This window comes from Aulostomus chinensis, chromosome 17 (assembly GCF_037954235.1).
Source record: "Aulostomus chinensis isolate RoL2024-O1b breed Wild chromosome 17, RoL_Achi_v1.0, whole genome shotgun sequence".
Taxonomy (NCBI): Eukaryota; Metazoa; Chordata; class Actinopteri; order Syngnathiformes; family Aulostomidae; genus Aulostomus; species Aulostomus chinensis.
In genome coordinates, this window is record NC_141336.1 from 23,284,002 (window position 1) to 23,303,785 (window position 19,784).

The 19,784-nt window shown below is 43.3% G+C and overlaps 1 protein-coding gene across 3 annotated transcripts in view; it reads left to right on the forward strand.

The window, feature by feature from the left end:
- The first annotated feature begins 17,837 nt into the window (after positions 1-17,837).
- The window catches only part of kif6 (kinesin family member 6), a 55,275-nt gene continuing 53,328 nt past the window's right edge, over positions 17,838-19,784 (forward strand). For all 3 annotated transcript variants that reach the window (XR_015109745.1, XM_086182506.1, XM_086182508.1), the window contains exon 1: positions 17,838-17,989. Coding sequence is in view for 2 of the 3 variants with exons in the window: in XM_086182506.1 (XP_086038632.1) it covers positions 17,930-17,989 (60 nt within the window). In the remaining variant the exon portion in view is untranslated. The remainder of the gene's footprint in view (positions 17,990-19,784) is intronic.

The following is a 19,784-nucleotide window of genomic DNA, read 5'->3' on the forward strand; positions in this document are numbered from 1 at the left end:
CAAAATAAATAAATTGAGGGAGCAGGTTTCCATCCCGTGACCTCAAAATAACTAAATTGTAAGTACAAGTTGTACCTTGAGAACTTTTGATTCATGCTTCAAAAGTGATCTCATCACTGGGGTGGTTAGAGAGACATGTAAATCAGTTGTTAATAGGTTTATATATGTGATCGATTTCATAATTTGAAGCAAGAAAAGTTCCAAAAGTTTCCCCAAACATGAAGTCAAGATCCCGCAGCTGCAGCTGCTAAGCATTTAATCCTCTGAAATATGAAGAAACCCAATGACTGGCTGTGTTTTGATCTCCCTGCAGCCCGTAATCCTTCATTAATTGCAAATTCTGGGCGTCCACTTTGACCTGGGCTCAAACACAGACATCAATACTAATTTCATGTGTTTGAGAGTGAAACAAGTCCTGCTGGGATGTTTTGGGCAGCGTGAGTGTCTGAGATAACGCCTCAGCATGGAGTCGCCTTGTTTAAGGTCAGTAAACAGGACGGGGCGTCGCTGACGGGAACCCGCCGCTCTCTGACTGCTCGCCCCGTGAAGATGATTTTTATTTATACCACTGAACACTTGAGCCCAGTATTGTGGCTGATGACATGAAAGGCAGCAGCACTGGAGTTATGGAAGCATCTGTTTACAGTCTGGCACGCCACCAAAGCACAACGGACGCAGTGTTTTATATCCACATTTGAATATCATGATGACTTCATAATTGAGTTTAACAAAGAGCAACAACAGCGGCAGCACCTCTGGGAGAGCTGGATTCATAATTTCCCCTTGGAAACGCACCAAATTACCTGCCTGCGTTTCTACGTCTCCTTTATGCCAATATTATGTAAATATCCTCAGGTTTTAATGCACAGCGGCTGTGCTCACTGAACAGGTCCTGACTTCTTACTGCCTGTAAAACCTGGTTTCATATCCTTGAACTTTTTTTTAACCTTCCATTCTCAAAAATGGGAAAAAAATACAAACCCCCCCCCCCCCCCAAAAAAATACCGTAGAAACTATTAATTTTGTGACCTCCTCGGCCCCCACAACACCCCGCACCCCCATGGAGTGAAGCTCAGCCTCGCGGCAACCGCCTCACTTTGTTCTCTCATGTTTCCAATGTTTTGTACAGTTCCTCTGTGGATTTACACCACAGGAAGAGGAAAATCCATATAATACCAGGGATGGGGTGCAAAATGGCGTTTTCTACCTTATTCTTTTTTATTTCTGCGTTGAATTTTGCCTTTTTATCCATGTACCTGCAGGATCTTTCGACCGATTTTGAGGCTTTGCAAGATTCCCTCTCTGCATTTGCTCTGAGGCTTGATTTGGAACTGCACTGCTCTCCGTGTTGTTTAGCAATTTTTATTTCCGTGGCTCTTGACAGCATGTAAGAAGGGAAAATGTTGTGGTTCGGGCTGCTGATTTATTGTCAGTTAAAATCCTCCCATACTCGTTCAATAGTAAAGAAGCACACCATCTTTTTGGTAAATATTTCCTGTAACTTTGACGGGTTTCTTTATTAAAAAAAAAAAAAAACTTTCTGAAAAAGTCATATCCCTTACATTGTGAGTGTTGGTTTTTAAAGGCAGCTGAGGTTCAGCAATCATCGCTGGGTTCTTTCATTCTCCTGCCAGAAATAATTGTGTAAGTTACTGTAAGTGTCAAGTTTTTCAAACAGTGAGTTTACAGTACGTCTTTATTTTGGGCAGCGATTCAGGAAGACAGAGCGGAGCTGTCCAGTAGCTCGGCGGCTTGGCCAGCCAGCGCTGACATGACAATATCCAGCGGAGTGATTCTGCCCCTGGGAGAAAACCACGCAAGGGCCTTGATTAATCTCTTCAATTTGCCAAAACAAGGTGGAGGTCCAATCTATAATCCAGAGCAGATTGAGTATCATAGGGGAGTTAGCTTCATGCCGGATAATGACACTCTATCAGTAACTTTAACTTGAGCCTTGAGCCTGACCCTTGAAACTCCCTCAGAGAATTAGCCTTGGCGACGAGTGGACACACACACACACACACACACACACACACACACACACACACACACACACACACACACACACACACAAGTGTATACGTACACACTCACACACGCGCGCACGCACACACAGGATGACGCATTTTTGGGTGCCAGGAGTCAGCTGAGACTCATCTTGACCTTCCAGTTGTTTGGACCACACATAATATTATATAATGAAACCACCTTGTCACAGTGTCCTCATGGTGACGCCGCCACAAATTAAGTGTTTTACCAGTGAACCCAGAGAGCGGGGAGATCCGTCCAAGGCTTAGCGTTATTCCAGGTTTTACTCTGACCTCAGAGACACTAGTGAGAAACAGACCCAGGCAAAATAGCAGCTGAAGTACGTTCCTGAATACCTTTAAAGTTTGGAAGACATGAGGATTGTTGGACCGCTGGGCTGCTCCTGAGGCTGCGAGAGTGTCAAGACGGTAAAAGCAAGCAAAGCCTCAAATAATTCAAATCATTTGCAAATGTATCACTTTTATATTCATGCACAGGTCGATGCAGGAAGCCAAGACAGATTCAGTTACATGAGGATTCTCGTGCGCGTCTATCAGACAGGACGTTGATCTGACAGGGCTGCAGATGTGAAAAGGTCCAGTCGACACCTCGCGATCTCAGGGGTGTCTGGGAGAACAGAAAAGGATCTAACTGAATTCACACATGTTCATTTAGTGTGCAAACACACACACACACACACACACACAGGCACACACATGAATGAATTTATGTAAGGTGAAACTAGCAGAGATACAGAAACACATGCGCGAATGTGGAGTATCTTTCTGTGAGCTGTCAGGGGACGAAGGTTTTAAGTCATTCACACTTGGGTTGCATGATATCACAAGACTCGGGATGCGGGATTAGTCGTCACATGAAATGCTGAGTGTCCTTGACCGCAGGCACTTACCTCTAATTACCTGAGGAACAAGACGGCTGAAGAAAAAAAATGGCTGAAAGGTTCAACGAGAGTGGTGAAAATGACTCCGGGAAGAATGTCCCTGCAATTACGTGTGAGTGATGACAGAAAATAAAAGGGACAAGGGAACTTATTTAAAGTGTTACTCCTCCCAAAATGTGTCTTTTGCCTCTCTAGTGCACACAAATGGGTACATTGCCACATGACCACCGACTATTAAACACAATAAACTCTCCAAGAGCGTAGGTTTACACACTGTCATGTGCATCTGTTGCTCAGTAATCCCTCAACACTTGAGCCTAGCTAAACACAAACTAACTACAACCTCTCCAGCTGGTTCACAGCAGTCTGACCAGCTGCTGCTCATCCGCGCTCGTTCATCAAGAAGAACTATAGGTTCTGTTTATTGATTTTCTAAAAATGCTTTAATTATCCGATTCACATCAGTATTCTGACTCTTTGTTATGATGAAACTGCTTCCAGGGGTCCTTGAGGTGCTTCTACAACCTCGACTGGAGTGCACTTGCATGTGGACTTCATCAGGAAAAGCGCTTGCTGTCTGTGGACCAGGGTTACGGGGTTTGTGTCCCAGATGTAGAGAAGGTTCCTCGAAAGTTCCTGCAGCGTTGAAAGTGCTTCAGAGTATGGTAGCCTCCATCATCCTCAAAGAGAAGAACACCAACAGCACATCCAAACTCAGCATTGATGGCGGTTGGCTGGAACCCAGCAGCCACTACGACTCAGAGTTTCTTTGTCAGCCTTACGGGAGGACAACCATCAGTGCAGCGCTCCAGACTGAAGCCTCTCCTCACTAAAAGTCACATGGCAGCCTGCTGCGAGTTTACTAAAAGGCTCCTCAATGATTACGTTACAAATGTCACTACTGTATTTGGCCACGATTCTTGATGGCGTGTGGTGAAACGCAGTGAGCATCCCCTCATTAATATCCTCCCTACAGTCAAACACAACGATGGCAGCTATCATGCTGTGGGAGTGGTGGATGACAGGATGGAGGAAAGATGGATACAGAGAATTGGAGGAATCCAGAAGGCTCAGGGAGACAGGAACAGAAATATTAAGCTTTGATGTTTTCTATCCAACCTGGTGGAGTTTGAATGATTCTGCTGAGAAGAATGTGAGGCACCACTGACCTTGCAGCAGCTTTTCGAGTTTTGGGGTTTTCCTGGGTTGCATGATGTCATGAGTTGCAGGATGCAGGACTGAAGGTCAGGCCTGGGGAGAAATAGCTTTGTGCCCTCGACCAGGGGACAATTACCTCAAATTAACTCAATAGCAAGCCAGCTGAATAAATGACCGAAGGACTGAGTGCAAGTGGTGAAAATGAATGGGATAGGCTATGAGGGGAATTACTTGAATCTAAAAAAAAAATAATACTGTGTTCATTATTCCAAAAGTTTTAATGTCCAAATTCCGTAGAGATTTACAGATTTTCACTTTCGGATGCAGTAGCTATCGTTCACTGGCCAGCAAATGTGAAAGCTAGTTGAAAGCTGATTTAGCTGGAGAGCGTTTCCTGGTATCGTCACCTCAGACCAGACCAAACCGCTGCCAAAACCAGGTGCAGCTTGTTTTTGTTTTGAAAAACAAAAGTGGGAATCTAAGACGCTGTCGATAAAACGCTCGACAAGCTCTCAGTTTACTTGGTGATTTGATACCTTTTCCAGACAGATTTTGGAAATACCGAGGTCACCAGTCCTCCCAACCACAGTAAAAAATGTTCACCAGTAAAGAAGGTTGTACTTATTGAGTTGATTTATATTTCTGTAAACTGTATTTGCGTGCATGAGGGTCTCAATACCAGGACTACAGTTCTGGAGAACTCAATCTTTTAATTTGCTTGTCTGAAATTAGCCACAGTGTTACACTGGGTGTAAAAATAGTGGAATTTTTCACTATAAAATCTCGACCCACAATGTGATGGCATTGTTATGGATTTTCAAGAGTCCCTGGGAGGTAAAACACCCGGACCCTGAAATCAAAGAAGCTAAAGCATCACTGTGTACAGTACGTTTCTCCTGTAAAAGTAAGATGAACAATACGAATGCTCCAGACTTCAAACGGGTATCTCCTCATACAGGAACTCATCTTGAATGGGGTCGAGGCCGGGCCGCAGGTTAAAAGGTCAAGCATAAATGACTGATAATGTACATGGTGTATAACATTGTAGAAATCAACCGGCTGCTGCAGGTTTATACTGGGTTGACTCTCTAGTCTCTTAACACAAACTAACACATCCTGCTTCCTCATATCTGTACCTGCAGCACATGTGAAGAGAAAAGAAGGTGCCACTTCCAGTTCACAATCCGAGTTCAACATATGAAGAAATAAAGTGGGACCAGAGGAGACTCCAACAAGTCTATGAACCAACAAAGAGTCCTGGACATACGCGCCAGTCAAACCGCAACGTGTGGTTGTTAAACTTGGGGTCCAGTTGCAGAAAACACAAATGGGGACCACAGGCCTCACTTTAGTGGGAAGAGAAAAGGGTCCCCAGGAATGAGGTGCATCGCTTCCTGTAATGTTAAAATGTGACCGAATTTCAAAGGGCTTGTGTGTCTCTGCCTTGTTTAAGAATTGCTAATATCAAGAAATGCTTTCCTTCTGTGTGTGAAGAGTGGAAATAAAACAAATGAACAAACACAACCTGACTGATATTAAACCCATAAAACAATGTGAAATGGATTAAACACCTGCGGTACAAGAAAACGCTGATAAAGAACGTGTGTTGCCACTCTCAAGTATCGTAACTCCACACTCCTTTCATAAAGTTATTACTTTTCATACAGTTTTAAAGGGAAAGCTAAATGAAATTTAGCTGACTAGCACACAAGCATTAAGGGGGATCCTATTTTTCCTCATGTTAACAGGATAATGATAGTAAAATTTAGAATAAGACAAGATTAAACTGGTTGGCAGGCCCTTGAACTATGCTAAGCTAAATCAAACTAAGCTAACCCCTTCTTGGAGGCATAGGTTGTATTTTTTTTATAAATAGATGGTGTAGAAAAACATTGTACATCACAATATGAGCCTTAGGGTACTGGTGTGGTGTATATATATATATATATATATATATATATATATATATATATATATATATATATATATATATATATATATATATATATATATATATATATATATATATATATATATATACTGTACATAGTCATTACATCACCGAAGATTGATGATTTACACGACAAGCATCCTCTCTCTCCTCACCTGAGTGTTTTCCGAGGGCCGGTCGTTCTGTCTAAAGCAACACAGAGGCCCTCTTTTGTCCTTTGAACATCACGCTCTGCTGGTTTTTGTCTAGAGAACTAATTCACTCATCTGCTCTGTGCAACCTCCCACTGATGGCGTGAGAAAGACAGAAGAAGAAAGTGAAATATCCTTCCAACCAAACTTCCACATTAGCGTTCACGCTGGAGTGACGCTAAGTCTTTTATATGTCTTTTTCCACTCTGGCCTTTCCTCTGAGTTATCCTTTCTCCCCTCACACGCATTGCGATGACTACACTACAAATTCTGAAATCAATAAAATACCACAACCACTCCATTTCTGCCTTGTGCGATATGTTCGCTTTCATCACCAAGTTGTCATCGAAGTCTCTCTACATTCGTCTTTCCTTTCCGTCTCCTGTGCAGAGCAGAGGACGCTTTATCTGCTCTCTTTGTGGTCAAACAGACGTGTGCGAGGGAATGTAGGCGCAGCACCATCACAAAGCCATTACGGTGACAGTGCTGCGAGCAGAGATATCGATTTCCAGCAACAACCACAGAGCAAATGCTGTGTGCGTTCCCCTCGGGGCGGCTGAAAAACAAAGGACGGCATCCTCACATTCACACTCCCATCACTCCAATATGGCCTAATTAATAGTGACACACAGCTACTAATCGATACATGAACCAATTGTTGCTATGGAAATATCCTCGATGAACTGTCCCATTTCATACTTGTGCCAAAGACACTAAATGATACAGACATGCTGTCTGCTGGAGTCACAGTATTTGCATTTATAGCATTATATAACCAAGTGGTCAATCGTGCAAAGCAATAACATTTTTATCAAAACATATTATCTGCATGGTAAAGCATTCAAGACCACTTTGTGGTTTCCGCCATGCATCCAATCTGACTTTCCTGCACTTTTCACAAGGAGAAATCTTTTGGCTGATCATGAACTTGCCTCCTCCTGTGTGACACATCATGGGGTCTGCCAGGGGTAACAGTGACATAACACCACCCATTGTGTGAGGAATGGCATGCAACAACAGCAGCCCAACACACACTTCTGAATAGAACTTCAAAGGCAGTTCGAGTTCAGCATTTCAAGGTATTCCATTGTGAGGAATTTGGATGCCAGAGTCCTGCACGACAGCAGGAATTTTGACAAACCAACAGGGGCTCATGTCAAATTCCCTCTCAGCTTGTTTTAGTTATGGCCAGAAAGCATTCACGCAGTTCTTACATAACACTGAGTGTGTGCTGAACCATCACCTGGACCTGGCCCGTGTCGGGATGTGGATTTGGACAGAAAGTTACCGGCAATAGGCGGTCCTCATTTGGATAAGGAATATAAAAGGGATTTACAGTAGACAGCCCTCTATTATATCCAATATTTTACAGTGATTTCAGGACCTACGCTTGCTCCTCCAGCTGCCACTAGTCCTCTCATGCCCTCATTTCATATTCATTTCCATTCAATTGCAGTATTTATTAAAGGAACAAGCCAACTTTTTGGGAAATTTGCCTTCCTCCCTTCCTCCCTCTCCTCTATGCGAGTGCATTAGTGAGCTGAGACCTACAGAGACCAGCCGACGTCTAGTTAGCTTAGCGCAGCAGTGGTCATGGATGGGCAGCTTAGCATACGACCATCAAAAGTCACTGAGTGGGAATTCGGGAATTCAGGATGTTGGTTTGAACAGTTGAAATCACGAGATGTTTGGCTTTGTTGGCTTTTGCAGTGCTGCACCAAGTCACAAATGTGTCTGATTATAAAAATACCTCTTGTATTCCTGATAATTTCATGGTGGGAATTACGGTGAGCACAGAATAAATAGTTGTATTAATGCAGGGAGACACTATTTGGGAGGAAAGTGTATTTGATGACTTTTGATGTAGGTATGCTAACTTACCAGAGCTAACTTACTCAAGTGCAAATTTCACTCCTCGGTAAAGTGAATGTCCTCCCTGCTTGACAGCTAAGAAGTCACAATGTGCTGCTCTCTCAAACCCAAGCGTGTTCTAAATATACTGAGCAGTTTGAATGGTTCCCTCTGTGTTCAGAGCTCCAGGCCATCGAGACCCATGGAGGGAGGGAAGGCCTAATCCACCCACTCTCCCCGCTGCCTAGCAGCACCGGGCCAGCTGGACCGCCCAGCCCCATCCCTGCCCAATGTCCAAGCTCCTGACCACATGCAGCTGGAATGGAGAGATGAGGCGGATGGAGAGAATGGACAAGAGGGAAGAGTGGGACGAATAATCACTTGACAAGCATGTGCTGCTGGAGGGATACATTAATATGTTATTGGTCCAGAATAAATTACACACGTCTGAAGGAAGAGACCAGAGACTTGAAACACGACATTATGCAATGATGACCTAAAAGTTTTTCCTGACTAAAAATAGCAAGTGAAGCAGTTTTTGACAGGCTCCGGATGACTGCCTGTCAGTAATACTTCTGGATGTACTTTGATGAGTGTTTATCAAACTGTTATCGGGACGCCATCAAAGGGAGCGACAGATGGATGAAAAATGAAAGGAAAGAAACAAGATAAAGTGGGTTACAACTGCGGTTGGTCAGCTGCAAAAGCATCTTCTAAGCAGCTTGCCACAGATAAATCAAACCATTGTTCCAGAGGACGTTTCCCTCATTTGGTGTTGTGATAATGATGGTGAAGGTCACAGCGTGTATTCGCATCATTTTCATATTCATCGAAGCCCTTCGTGACCCCTCTGCTGTGTACGGAAGCATCTGCATTCTCTATTGATCGACGCTTGTTCAAGGGCGTTTCCACATGACAAAGTCTGAAAGTGGAGCCTTGTTGAGAGCTCTGAGACGTAGGGTCAGCACCACCTGTCATGGCAGCTTTTGTGGAGAAAAATGAGAAATGCTTTTGCTCCATTCACATACTGTATTCACTGAGGTCGTAGGCGGTCAAATGACGCTCTGTAACAAAGTAATTTTATTCCGGTCATATAGTTAGTTTTAGAGTATCAAATTAATGTTAGCTTTCTAGTTAACCATCCATTTTCTACTGCTTATGCTGTTAAGGGTTGTGAGGGGCAGGGGGGCAGGGGTGGAGCCTATCCCAGCAGCCTTCAGGTGAGAGGCAGGGTTCACCCTGGACGTGTCACCAGTCCATCACAGGGCCAACACATAGAGACAGACAACCATTGGCTCTCCCAGCCACGCCTACGGTCAATTTAGAGTCTGGATTAACCTGGTCCCCTCTTGATGTCTTTGGACTGTGGAGGAAGCTGGAGTACCAGAGAGAACCCACGCAGGAACAGGGAGAACATGGAGACTCACACAGAAAGACCCCGTGCTCCAGCCGGGGCTCCACCCATAACCTTCTAGCTGGGGGGCCACAGTGAGGACCACTGCTCCACCGTGCAGCCCGAACATTATGACAAACTGCAAACCGACAGAAACCGTCGGAGGGTCAGGAATTTTTGTATTTGCGCAAAGACAATGTTGTGTGTCACTTTAATGTAAGTAGAAACAGAGAGAGCAGTGCAGGAAGTCTCACACACTTCTGTGTGCCATGGGGCTAATTTGCAGCAAAAATCTCAAATCTAATGTAAAAGTCGCAGTAGCTTCTGGCTGAGGGATCCCATGGTGGTGCTAACCTCTGGGCTTGCCTCTAGAAATCCTCCCTGTGGCACTTAGAGCGAACTCACTGAAATCCACCATGTTGCTTATTTTTTGTCGTACATGTCATTCAGTCAGTTTTTTTTCCCCTTTAATTTGTCATGGCTGTATTTGATAACATAATATTTACCAACAGGAGGAAACATAACTCAAGATAATTCTCACCAGCGCAGAATGAGCTGGGTTGGGTCCCCAGAAAATATGCGTGCTCAAATCAGCGATTATATACACCGACAAAACCGTGGTATTTAAATTCTACCAGTGAAACATTCCATCATCATATGGAATAATATTTTTGAACTATACTTTATACTCTGCCTGCAATCATTTAAAGAGCTGAGCAAAACATCTCGAAACAAATCACACACTTCTTCTCATATTCCCTTGACTCTTCTTCTTCCTGACAGAAAAACAAACATGCTGACAGATCCAAAAAGTTCTAAATGTCACCTTGTCCGTGACTTCTTTCTTATCCCAAAATTCATCCCACAATATTGCTAGTCTTTGAGTCCTGGAGATTCATATACAGTATTTCAGGAATGCAGACTGAAGTCTGATATGCCTGGGCCTAGCAAGCATAACAGAGGGCAGAAGCCTCAGAGAATAACACATAACCAAAGCCCTAAAGAATTCCCTTGGACACAGCTACTGACCAGAAAACTGTGCACTGGAGGGGAAGGCAGCAGATTTGCTGAAACCCCAGCCTTAAATAGCATGGACGCTGCTGCTGCTGCTGCTGCTGCTGCTGCTGCTGCTGCTGCTGACGACTGCTGGACACTCAGCACTTTGCTTTATGCTCCTTCTGGTCATAACTGAAATTAGAATAAAAGATATATTTTTAACATCCAAACACAGAAAATGATGTTAAAGCTTCTGCACTGTGAATTAGTCTGTCTTACTGTCTCACTGTCATACAGACACAAACAGCTCTGTCTCAGTTATGTACAAACTTTATAATATCTTATTTCGTCCCTCTTACCAAGGCTGTATAACTATATAAAATTCAAATATGTTCAAAATGCCCCCCTAGAATATATAAATGTACGGCATTTGCCATGCTACGACAGCCAACCGCACACCGCTGTCCAAAGTAATCATTTACAAATTCAGTCAGGACCACTTTAGTGAAAAAGAAAACTTTATTGCCGTTTGCAGTAAGTTTTATTTGGCGGTATGGCTCTGGCCTGGGAGCTCCCTGCCCTTCCATGAGAGCCGCCGCCGCCACCGCCGCAGCAGCAGCAGCAGCAGCAGCAGCAGCAGCAGCAGCAGCAGGACACTGACAGCAGATGCGTTGTTGATCAAGTTGGATACAGAATGTAAAGGAGGAGTTGAGGTGAAGGCCGGTTGCAGGACAACATGCAGAGGAAGCGAGAAGACTGAGGAAGCTTTGATGAGGCCACATCTACCTGCCAGGAGGGAAACATCTGAGGCTGGCTCAGGTCAGCTGATCACCAGCTGACACCGACGGGAGCTGAGCTTGTCTTTGTGGTGGCGAAGTACAAGCGTGGGTAGATTCTATCAGCGTCAAACCACTGAGCTGTTGCTCCATTTCATTACATTCAAATGTATCAAATGTGGGAAACCAGATTGCAGCGTGTTATGAGGGTCAAATCCCTGTTGATGTTGATCCTTTTTTGCCAAGTATTAAAAAAAAAGTCATGATTTTATGGTAGATTTGAGTATCATTGTGGTTCAGCAATGCTTTTATTCCCTCAACAGCAGAGAGGAGATGAGAAGATAAGAGTGGGAAGGAGATGATGAGGGAGCGGGAAAGAAGGAAGAGAGGACTCGAGAGGAGAACATAGGACCATAGACACCCAAGTTTACTGAAAAAAAAAAAAGTCAAATCACAATATCTGCATTTGATGAATCCATCAACTAGAAGCTACAGCCATGCCTTTCATTTTTATTGCATACGATTGTGCTGTGTGAAAATAAAATATGATGATTCTTAAAAGTTTGATTTGACTGTTGTCTCAACAGGTGCTTGGGTATTGTTAGCGAGTGTGGGCTCTGGAACAGAAGTTGCTCCCGAAATGTTGGAAAAAGAGCCGTGGTGACGCGGTAAAAATAGGACGCATGCAGCCGACGCACAAGCCTGCATACACCGGTCAGTGCATGGGCCGACCGCCACGGCAGCTATAAGTGTTATTCACTCTATTCGCATCATTTCGTAACCCGACTGGAACTCTGCTGCTGCACCACTTTGGAAATGTAACGGTGGTCAAAACAATCAACAATTTCCCAGAGGGGCTGGATATAGCTGTGTAAATGTGGCGGATACAAATGTTACTGCGGCCGTATCCCATGTTGCTGAGACACTGAGAACTGGCGAGGACTGAGGGTGTGGTCATATGTGCATCCATTTAGTTGTGCGTCTATATTTAATGGTTATCAACATGGTTTTCCATACACACCCGTATTTCCATACTCCCTGCACGAGTGCAGTGCCTGTTTGAGGGGCGGGGCTATGAGTTGTGTGACATCAGAAGATCTCTGGGACTCTTCTGCATACAGACGGAGATTCCTTGTTTTATTGGATGTGTAAGGACTCCTGGTGGATTATAGAGCTCTGTTGGAGAGGTTCCAAAGCAGCAGAAGCCTGATCATCCTTTCAGTTCCATCTTGGAATTCTCTCAACATGCAGACCCCCTTAGCTCAAGCTGGGACAACACACACACACACACACACACACACACACACACACACACACACACACACACACACACACACACAGCAACATATCATTCTATGGAATCTATCTAACCCTAACCACTAAGCCACTGAGAGGCAGCTGTTTTAGTGAAGCATCATCTTTCTCTACTCTGTAATATTGGCCGAGCCAAATCAAAAAACCGCTCTGTTTGAAAGGAACACCAAGACGCCCCCATGAGGGATTGATTAACCAGGAAGTATGGAGCACACCATGTTTACAGCCTGCTGGACCGGGTGTGTACAAACAATGTTCAGCTTAACAGTAGCAATCTGTGTATATTTATGTAATGCTCACAGGTACTGATGTGCTCCAGGTTTCACGCGACAAAAATGTGCCAGCATGGTGAAGGTCATAGAGGTGTCGCCCACGACCAAGCCCGCCAGACATCAAACAGAAATATTTACAAGTTTGACTGTGGGTGCGGATGTAAATGTCTTACCAGGCAAAATATAACAGAATCCTATCAACGTCAAAGACCCCCAGTCCCAGCATGAGTCTGGGGATGCCATGGAGCCTCCTGGCCTTACCTCAAGCCCAACACTTGCAGAAATTTGATGTTTTTACCAGGTCTGACCTCTTTGGTAATTTGGGAGAGTTTATGAACATCCTAAGACAATCTTTATTGCAAAGCTAATGTTATGCTATGAATGAACCACACAACGGATGCTTCTACACATCGGTGTTGTTCCCCAGCCGGTCTTGGACCTTATAACTGCAATAGGAGAACAGCTGGTTTCCACTAGCTTACTTAGCTTAGCCACCGACTCATGGCTGGTGGCAAGCATCAGTTAAATGTCAGGAAGGCTTCCTGACGGCGACCCGCCACTTTAGTCAGGGGAACAACACTAAAACAAGGTGCGTAGCTAATTGGTTGATTCATTAGCTTCTTACTGTGCTGCTCTAGTGCACGTGTATTAGCGTGCATTGGAGTGGGCTCACAACACTGGGATGACATTTATTCTGTGTGAGAAACCCTGAGGTCTTGATTAGTCACTTGCAAGCAACTGCTGTTTTTGAATAGATTCAATTTGAAATTCACTTCTGACAATTTGCTTGTGTATTTTATGCACTTTTTAAAATTTGAGTTAACCACAAACTTATTTAAGGCATTCAACTGAAAACCCATTCACAAAATCAACTTTGACATGACAGAACCAAGGTTTCTTACTGTTTTCCAGGTTTTAACACTCATTCCTGTACGAATCAATAATCCACACACACACACACACACACACGGAAAAGTTCCCTATTCATCAAGCAGGAACCCTTTGGCACTTTCACAAGCACCTTCACGCTCAGGCTCTAACATTTCTGTTTCCTGGCAGAGCTTCTCAAGATGAAAAATGGGAGTTTTCGCTGTATATCTCTGTCCAGAACGGTTCAAGATCATCTGGATAGTTAAAGGGACCGTTTCTGCCTCCTCCTCTCTGAGTGGCTGTCAGATTATCAGCTCTGCCTGTCACAGACAGCATGTTTGATCCTGCTGTACTGAGCTGAAGTGGGTAGCAGGTCAGCTTGCAAACATCCAAACACCACCACAACCGGTGTGTCAGAGGGCACTGTCAGCACTCCTCGCAGGGAGCACACCTATCTGATGAACTGCCAGGCCAGCTCTTATGAGACAAAGGTGTCGAATGCTGGCAAAGACGACTGAAAAAACTGGTTTTCCTCTTTGCTGCTGAATCACAGCTTGTTTTTGCCTCAAGTTTTGAAACTTACTGCAGGAAGCGGCCTTTATCTGTTTCAGTATCTTCGCAGTGTCACAGCCACTTCAGAATCAATTATGCATGTGCACAAACGTCAGGACAGATGATCATCATCCGCACTGAGACACCGCCACTGGATATTCATGTTAACTCACTGCAGGAAAGATGAAAGCGTTAGATTAAATTAAGAACTTGAGTGATGGCTGTTAATTTGTCAACGGAAGGAATTTCTTGTGGTCGGTATGCATGAGAGACTCAAAAGAAAAGTGTTTGTGGGAGTAAAAATGGCATCCAGTTTTGAAGTTTGATGCCATGCTTTGGAGCACAGTAGAGTGGAGTGAAACCTCAGCTATGTCAGCTAAAGCTAAAGACAACACATAGACTGAAACAGGATATTAAAAAAAAAAAAAAAAAAAAAAAGAGTGCACATTTCCCCAACAAGTCCAGTCCAGCCCTTGGTTGGTGTTTACTGCAAGTCTGCCTACTCTGTCGAGTCAAAGCGGAAACCATAGACTCTTTATGAAAGGCTCAGACCAGATATCATGTTATCAATATTAAACATTGTGATATTGTGTGTCATGGCTGCGATGCGATAAAAGTCATATTGACGTTGTGTTTTTCATACTTCATGAAACAAAAGGCAGCAGCTGACATGGTTTCAGTAGCCATGCTAATTGTCAACATAAGGTTCCTATTTCCCTGAAATACTATGTATTGTAAAGATACATTGAGCAATATTCCAGATATTGTTCCCACTGGAATGCTTGTGGTTCATCGTGTGTGGAGCTGGTTAGAACGTGGACAGGATTCAGGATGCAGAGGATTCAGTTATTGGATCAACACATGGTGAAAGCAGTTACACATTTTTAGGGGCACTCTACCCAAAGCTCATGGAACTGCTGGGCAAAGGCAGCTTGGAGGCATTACTTTTGTGAAAGTGAAGTCAGGCAAATGGGGTAATTACCGAAGACGATCAAGGGGTTGTACCTTTAATGACAAAAGAGAGAAAAGCGTGCGTCCGCGCTCGAAACACGTGGCTCAGAGGATCTCGCCGTAGCAGCCAGTTGCAGCTTGAAAACTCAGCAAAATGAGCCAAATGCCTGGTGGTTTGTTTGTCTAAACACGCCACAGGTATCAGCTGCAACACTGGAATCATCTCGTGCAACATGTTTTGCAGGAAAAGGTGCTTTCAAATCTGTACCAGTCACACAAGTAGATCATCATTGCTACATTATAAAATCACTGAGTTCCCGTCACTGTGCTCATTTTGTCACCAGAGAGCTGTGGCTTCCAGTATGCTGCCAAACCTGTAAAAAAAAAAAGGGAAAAAAAAGGCTGCTTTGAAGTTGTCTCATTGCTGTGGCGTTCTGCTAGCACAGCATTTGTGCAGCCATGCGTTAATTTACATGTGAGCTCCAACATGTCAGCAATAGTCCTCTGAAAGGCTGAATGGTCTCCTCACAGAGTCATTGTCCACTGCATAACACCAAATATCCCAAACACACAGGCTGACACGGAGGAATGCAGGGCTGCATGTTACACCATTGAGGGAACACGTGAAGCACATGCCGTCCTCTTGGTTTCCCCCACAGTCCACTCAGATACGTCTCTGTGTGGGCAGATAACCTTGCAGGCATGCAGCTGGCCACCAACATCGCTAGGACCAGGGGTTCTCAACCTTTTCCGTTTCAAGCGCAACGAGTCACACCCTCAAGGGCCCATTGGAAAGAAAAAAAACATCTACGCACAAATGTACTTTTTCCCCTTTCTTTTCTTTTTGGTACATGAGTAAAGCTGCAATGCTAACCCCATACGCTACACCATCTCCAATGGGTGATGTTTGAAGTTTGACACTTTAGAACGATTAATGTATCAATTAAATGTTTCTCATAAGCTTTTTTTTTTTTTTTTTTACGGTTTAAACACAATTAACGTGCGTATTCATTGTCATTTAAAACACAATATCCCATGCGGCACATTAGCATCAACTTGAGGGCACTAGAGGGCGCTCACGGCACAGTGTGTTGAGAGACGCCAGCTAAAATGGTGTCAAGTGACAAAATGTTCTAAAATGCCAACATTACTTTGGCATATAATCCCGAGAAATACAGATTTTTTTATGAAGTCTCGTCAGCAAATCCTATTTAAGTTAATTTTCTTTATTGATTATGTTGTCGATGCTCTAGATTAACCCTTTCTTTGCTGCTGTATAAACAGGAAATGTACTTGTTGGCAACTAAAACTGGATTATCTTGTCTTTATAATCTACTCAAGACAAGCAAACTGCCTCTGTAAGTTACACGAATGAGTAATCAAGCACAGCAACGCCACAGAAAACAACAGACAACACAACTAGTGTTCTGTGGGGAGTGCGGACCTCCTGGTTGACTACATTTGGAGGACATCCAGGGTTCAGGTAAAATACCAGAACCAGCATGACACACATATACTGAAACTGGAGACAGGGTTGACCCCACCCCCCTCCCCCCCAAACCCCGACCTCACAACACAAGACATATGGCTCAGAGTAAATCAGCTGATAAGTGAATGTATGAGTTTCTATGAGAGCGCTGCTCCTCTTCCTCCTTACATAAGCAGCTGTACTTTTAACCTTTCCCAGCTCCATTTTACCGGTGATATATAGTTGAATCCATCTTCCAGTCATCCTCAACCACATAAGCTACTGTACACATCAGTAAGTGTAATATGATGTATTTACATGTGTGTGTGTGTGTGTGTGTGTGTGTGTGTGTGTATGTGTGAGCTTGTAACAGAAGACGAAGGTCCATAAAGGAGCCCGTTGCATTCCACAGGGTATTTGCACCCCCACTTGGCCCTGATTTATGCACACGGCCATACATGCACTTAAAAAAAAAAAAAGAAAAAGAAAAATCCTGCAATCTGGTTTCTCTCATTCCTCATTTTAACACACTCTGCTTCTTCTAATCTTTCATTTTCAGAACATAGAATTTAGGTTTGTGGTAGATCAAAGAAAAGTTGGGCACATACTATGATTTGCTGCTACTTTTGGTAATCTGTATTTTATTTGTATTTTAGTTTTTTTTTTATTATTTCGTACCTGCTCTACATGATCACCACTTATAACTCTCAACTCTTTTTTTGGCCTATATTGATTTAGAACCGTCGCATCTGGCAGTTGTGGTTGCACCTATTTGCATTCTGAGAACTGCCATTGGCCTATCGTGTGGGAAGTACCCACAGTCCTGAGTACACTGTCAATATACCCACGGAATGAATCACTGAACCGGCCGACCTTTTGTCTTGGATACACAAACACCTGCTAGTTGGCAGTGAATAGTGATAAACAAGTGATGAAAATAGAAAAGAAGTGAATGAATTACTGATTTACTTTTTCTCTCTCTCTCTCTCTCTCTCTCTCTCTCTCTCTCTCTCACACACACACACACACACACACACACACACACACACACACACACACACACACGCCGTGAAACATAAGCAAAACAACCTAGTTTCAGTCCAGTGAATCATCTTCATCTCAATAACATCTTTGTCCTTAACCCCTCGTGACTGTCGTCGCCTAGCAACCACCTACAACAAACCGCGCAGCACGGGCACCACCGCTAGCTGACGTTTGCTAGCATACCTGTTGTGTTTGTAGGCAGAAAAATTAAAAATGGTGAAAAAGACGATACAGATATTTGCCCGTATTAGACCTACGAGGAAAAATACGGCGGTAAGTTGAACGCAAATACTCCACTTAGTCAAATTAAAAATGGGAAATGACGTTTAATGACGGTTGTTTAGCTTGCTAGCATCACAACAACGACGCCACAAATTACAAATCTGCTGGTCTGCGCTCATTGTCACATTCATGTCCAACATTGTGTAAATAAAAGCAGGTGCGAGCTGTTAAAAGTTGTGTTCACATCGCACAGAACGTACTCTCCAGAACTTTTTCACTACTTTCCCCACTACTATGACTGCCAGCCCAGAGAATGCTTATGGAAATTGGCTATAAGCTAACTTCGTCTACTTAAATGCACCTTCTCTGATGACCTGAGGTCTTTTGTGAACGTCTCTGACAAACATACGCAGATGGAGTGATGGATGAAGTTTTACTTGCCCATGTACATCGTGTCTGGACAGTGTAGAACTAGCAGCTGGTTTTCTGGAAAGTAAACAAAACACCTTGCTAGCAACAAGTGGATGGCAACACGATGAGTTAACTTCATTCCGGTTAATGTCCTAATAAATCATTCAAAAATGTATCATGCCCAAGTCAGTGTCAGTGCCCTGAATTTGGCAGAGGGAAGGTAATGTTATCATTGCTTTAGTAACACCCTTGACTTTCCTGCCATTACATGTAGAAATGTGTACTGTGATATTGCTCCCTTATGCCATTGGCCCCATAAAACTTGCAATAAATTTAGAAACATGGAGTAACACCTTATTAAAAGTTTGTTGAATTTTTTTTTTTTTTTAGAGCAGCACAACATTTTTAAGCTGAACAAGGAAAGAGGGAAGAGTTTACAATGTTCGTTATTATTATTATTATTATTATTATTATTATTATTATTATTATTATTATTATTATTATTTCTTGGCCACCATGTTTTAAATTAACTCCTATTGGACAATCATTTTTCAGATATGGGCTTTTTCTCAGCATTTAGCACAGTTAAGTTGATTTGATTATCCACTATACACATATATTATGGTTTATCAAATACTGTGAGCGATTGGACTTTAATTACTACATTTAACTGATGAAATACCTTGTACTTTTTGTGCTGTTTCAATATTCCAGATTAAACAAACATACTAATTTGATATGATCATTCAATCGGGTGGGCTTTAATTTTAAGCATGCAAGAGTCAGAAAAGCTGAAGCAAACACTCGACATATTTGCATCACACTTATCAAGTTGAAACACACTGAGCCAGTTGTAATTTGGATTCATGCCAAACAGTTGCAATCTTGTACACCAATATGAAGTACTGGTTATTTCCAGCACACACACACACACACACACACACACACACTGACCTACTAGCAGATAAGAGCTGTCTTTATTGAGCACAACTGTAAAAAAAAAAAAAAAAAAGAAGAAGAAGAAAGAAAGACAAAGCCGGTTAGTATCAGGAACGCTTCAGGCAAAGTACTTTCTTCTCCCTAAAATCCAGTTTGTTCTGAGCACAGCAGCTGGTGGAAGGAATAATCTAATTATACCGAGGGTTTCTGTGGCACTTCAGCTTGCACTGACAATGTCTACGAAAATGAAATGAGCACGGCTTCGTCCCTGGAGGCTCTGCTCATGTCCATGTGAAGGCAAACACAGCGGTGTTGGCGAAAAGGCGAGACTACAGGCAGGGTGACACTGAAAACAATCCAATCATTTAGTCTTATCTTTTACTCCCCAAACCCGGGAGACTTGTAATTGCATCAGTGCCTTTTGAGAACATTTGCCAGAGCATATGTCGAAGATGAGAAACAGAGTGTGTTCAGATTGACCAAGTCAACCTCTTTT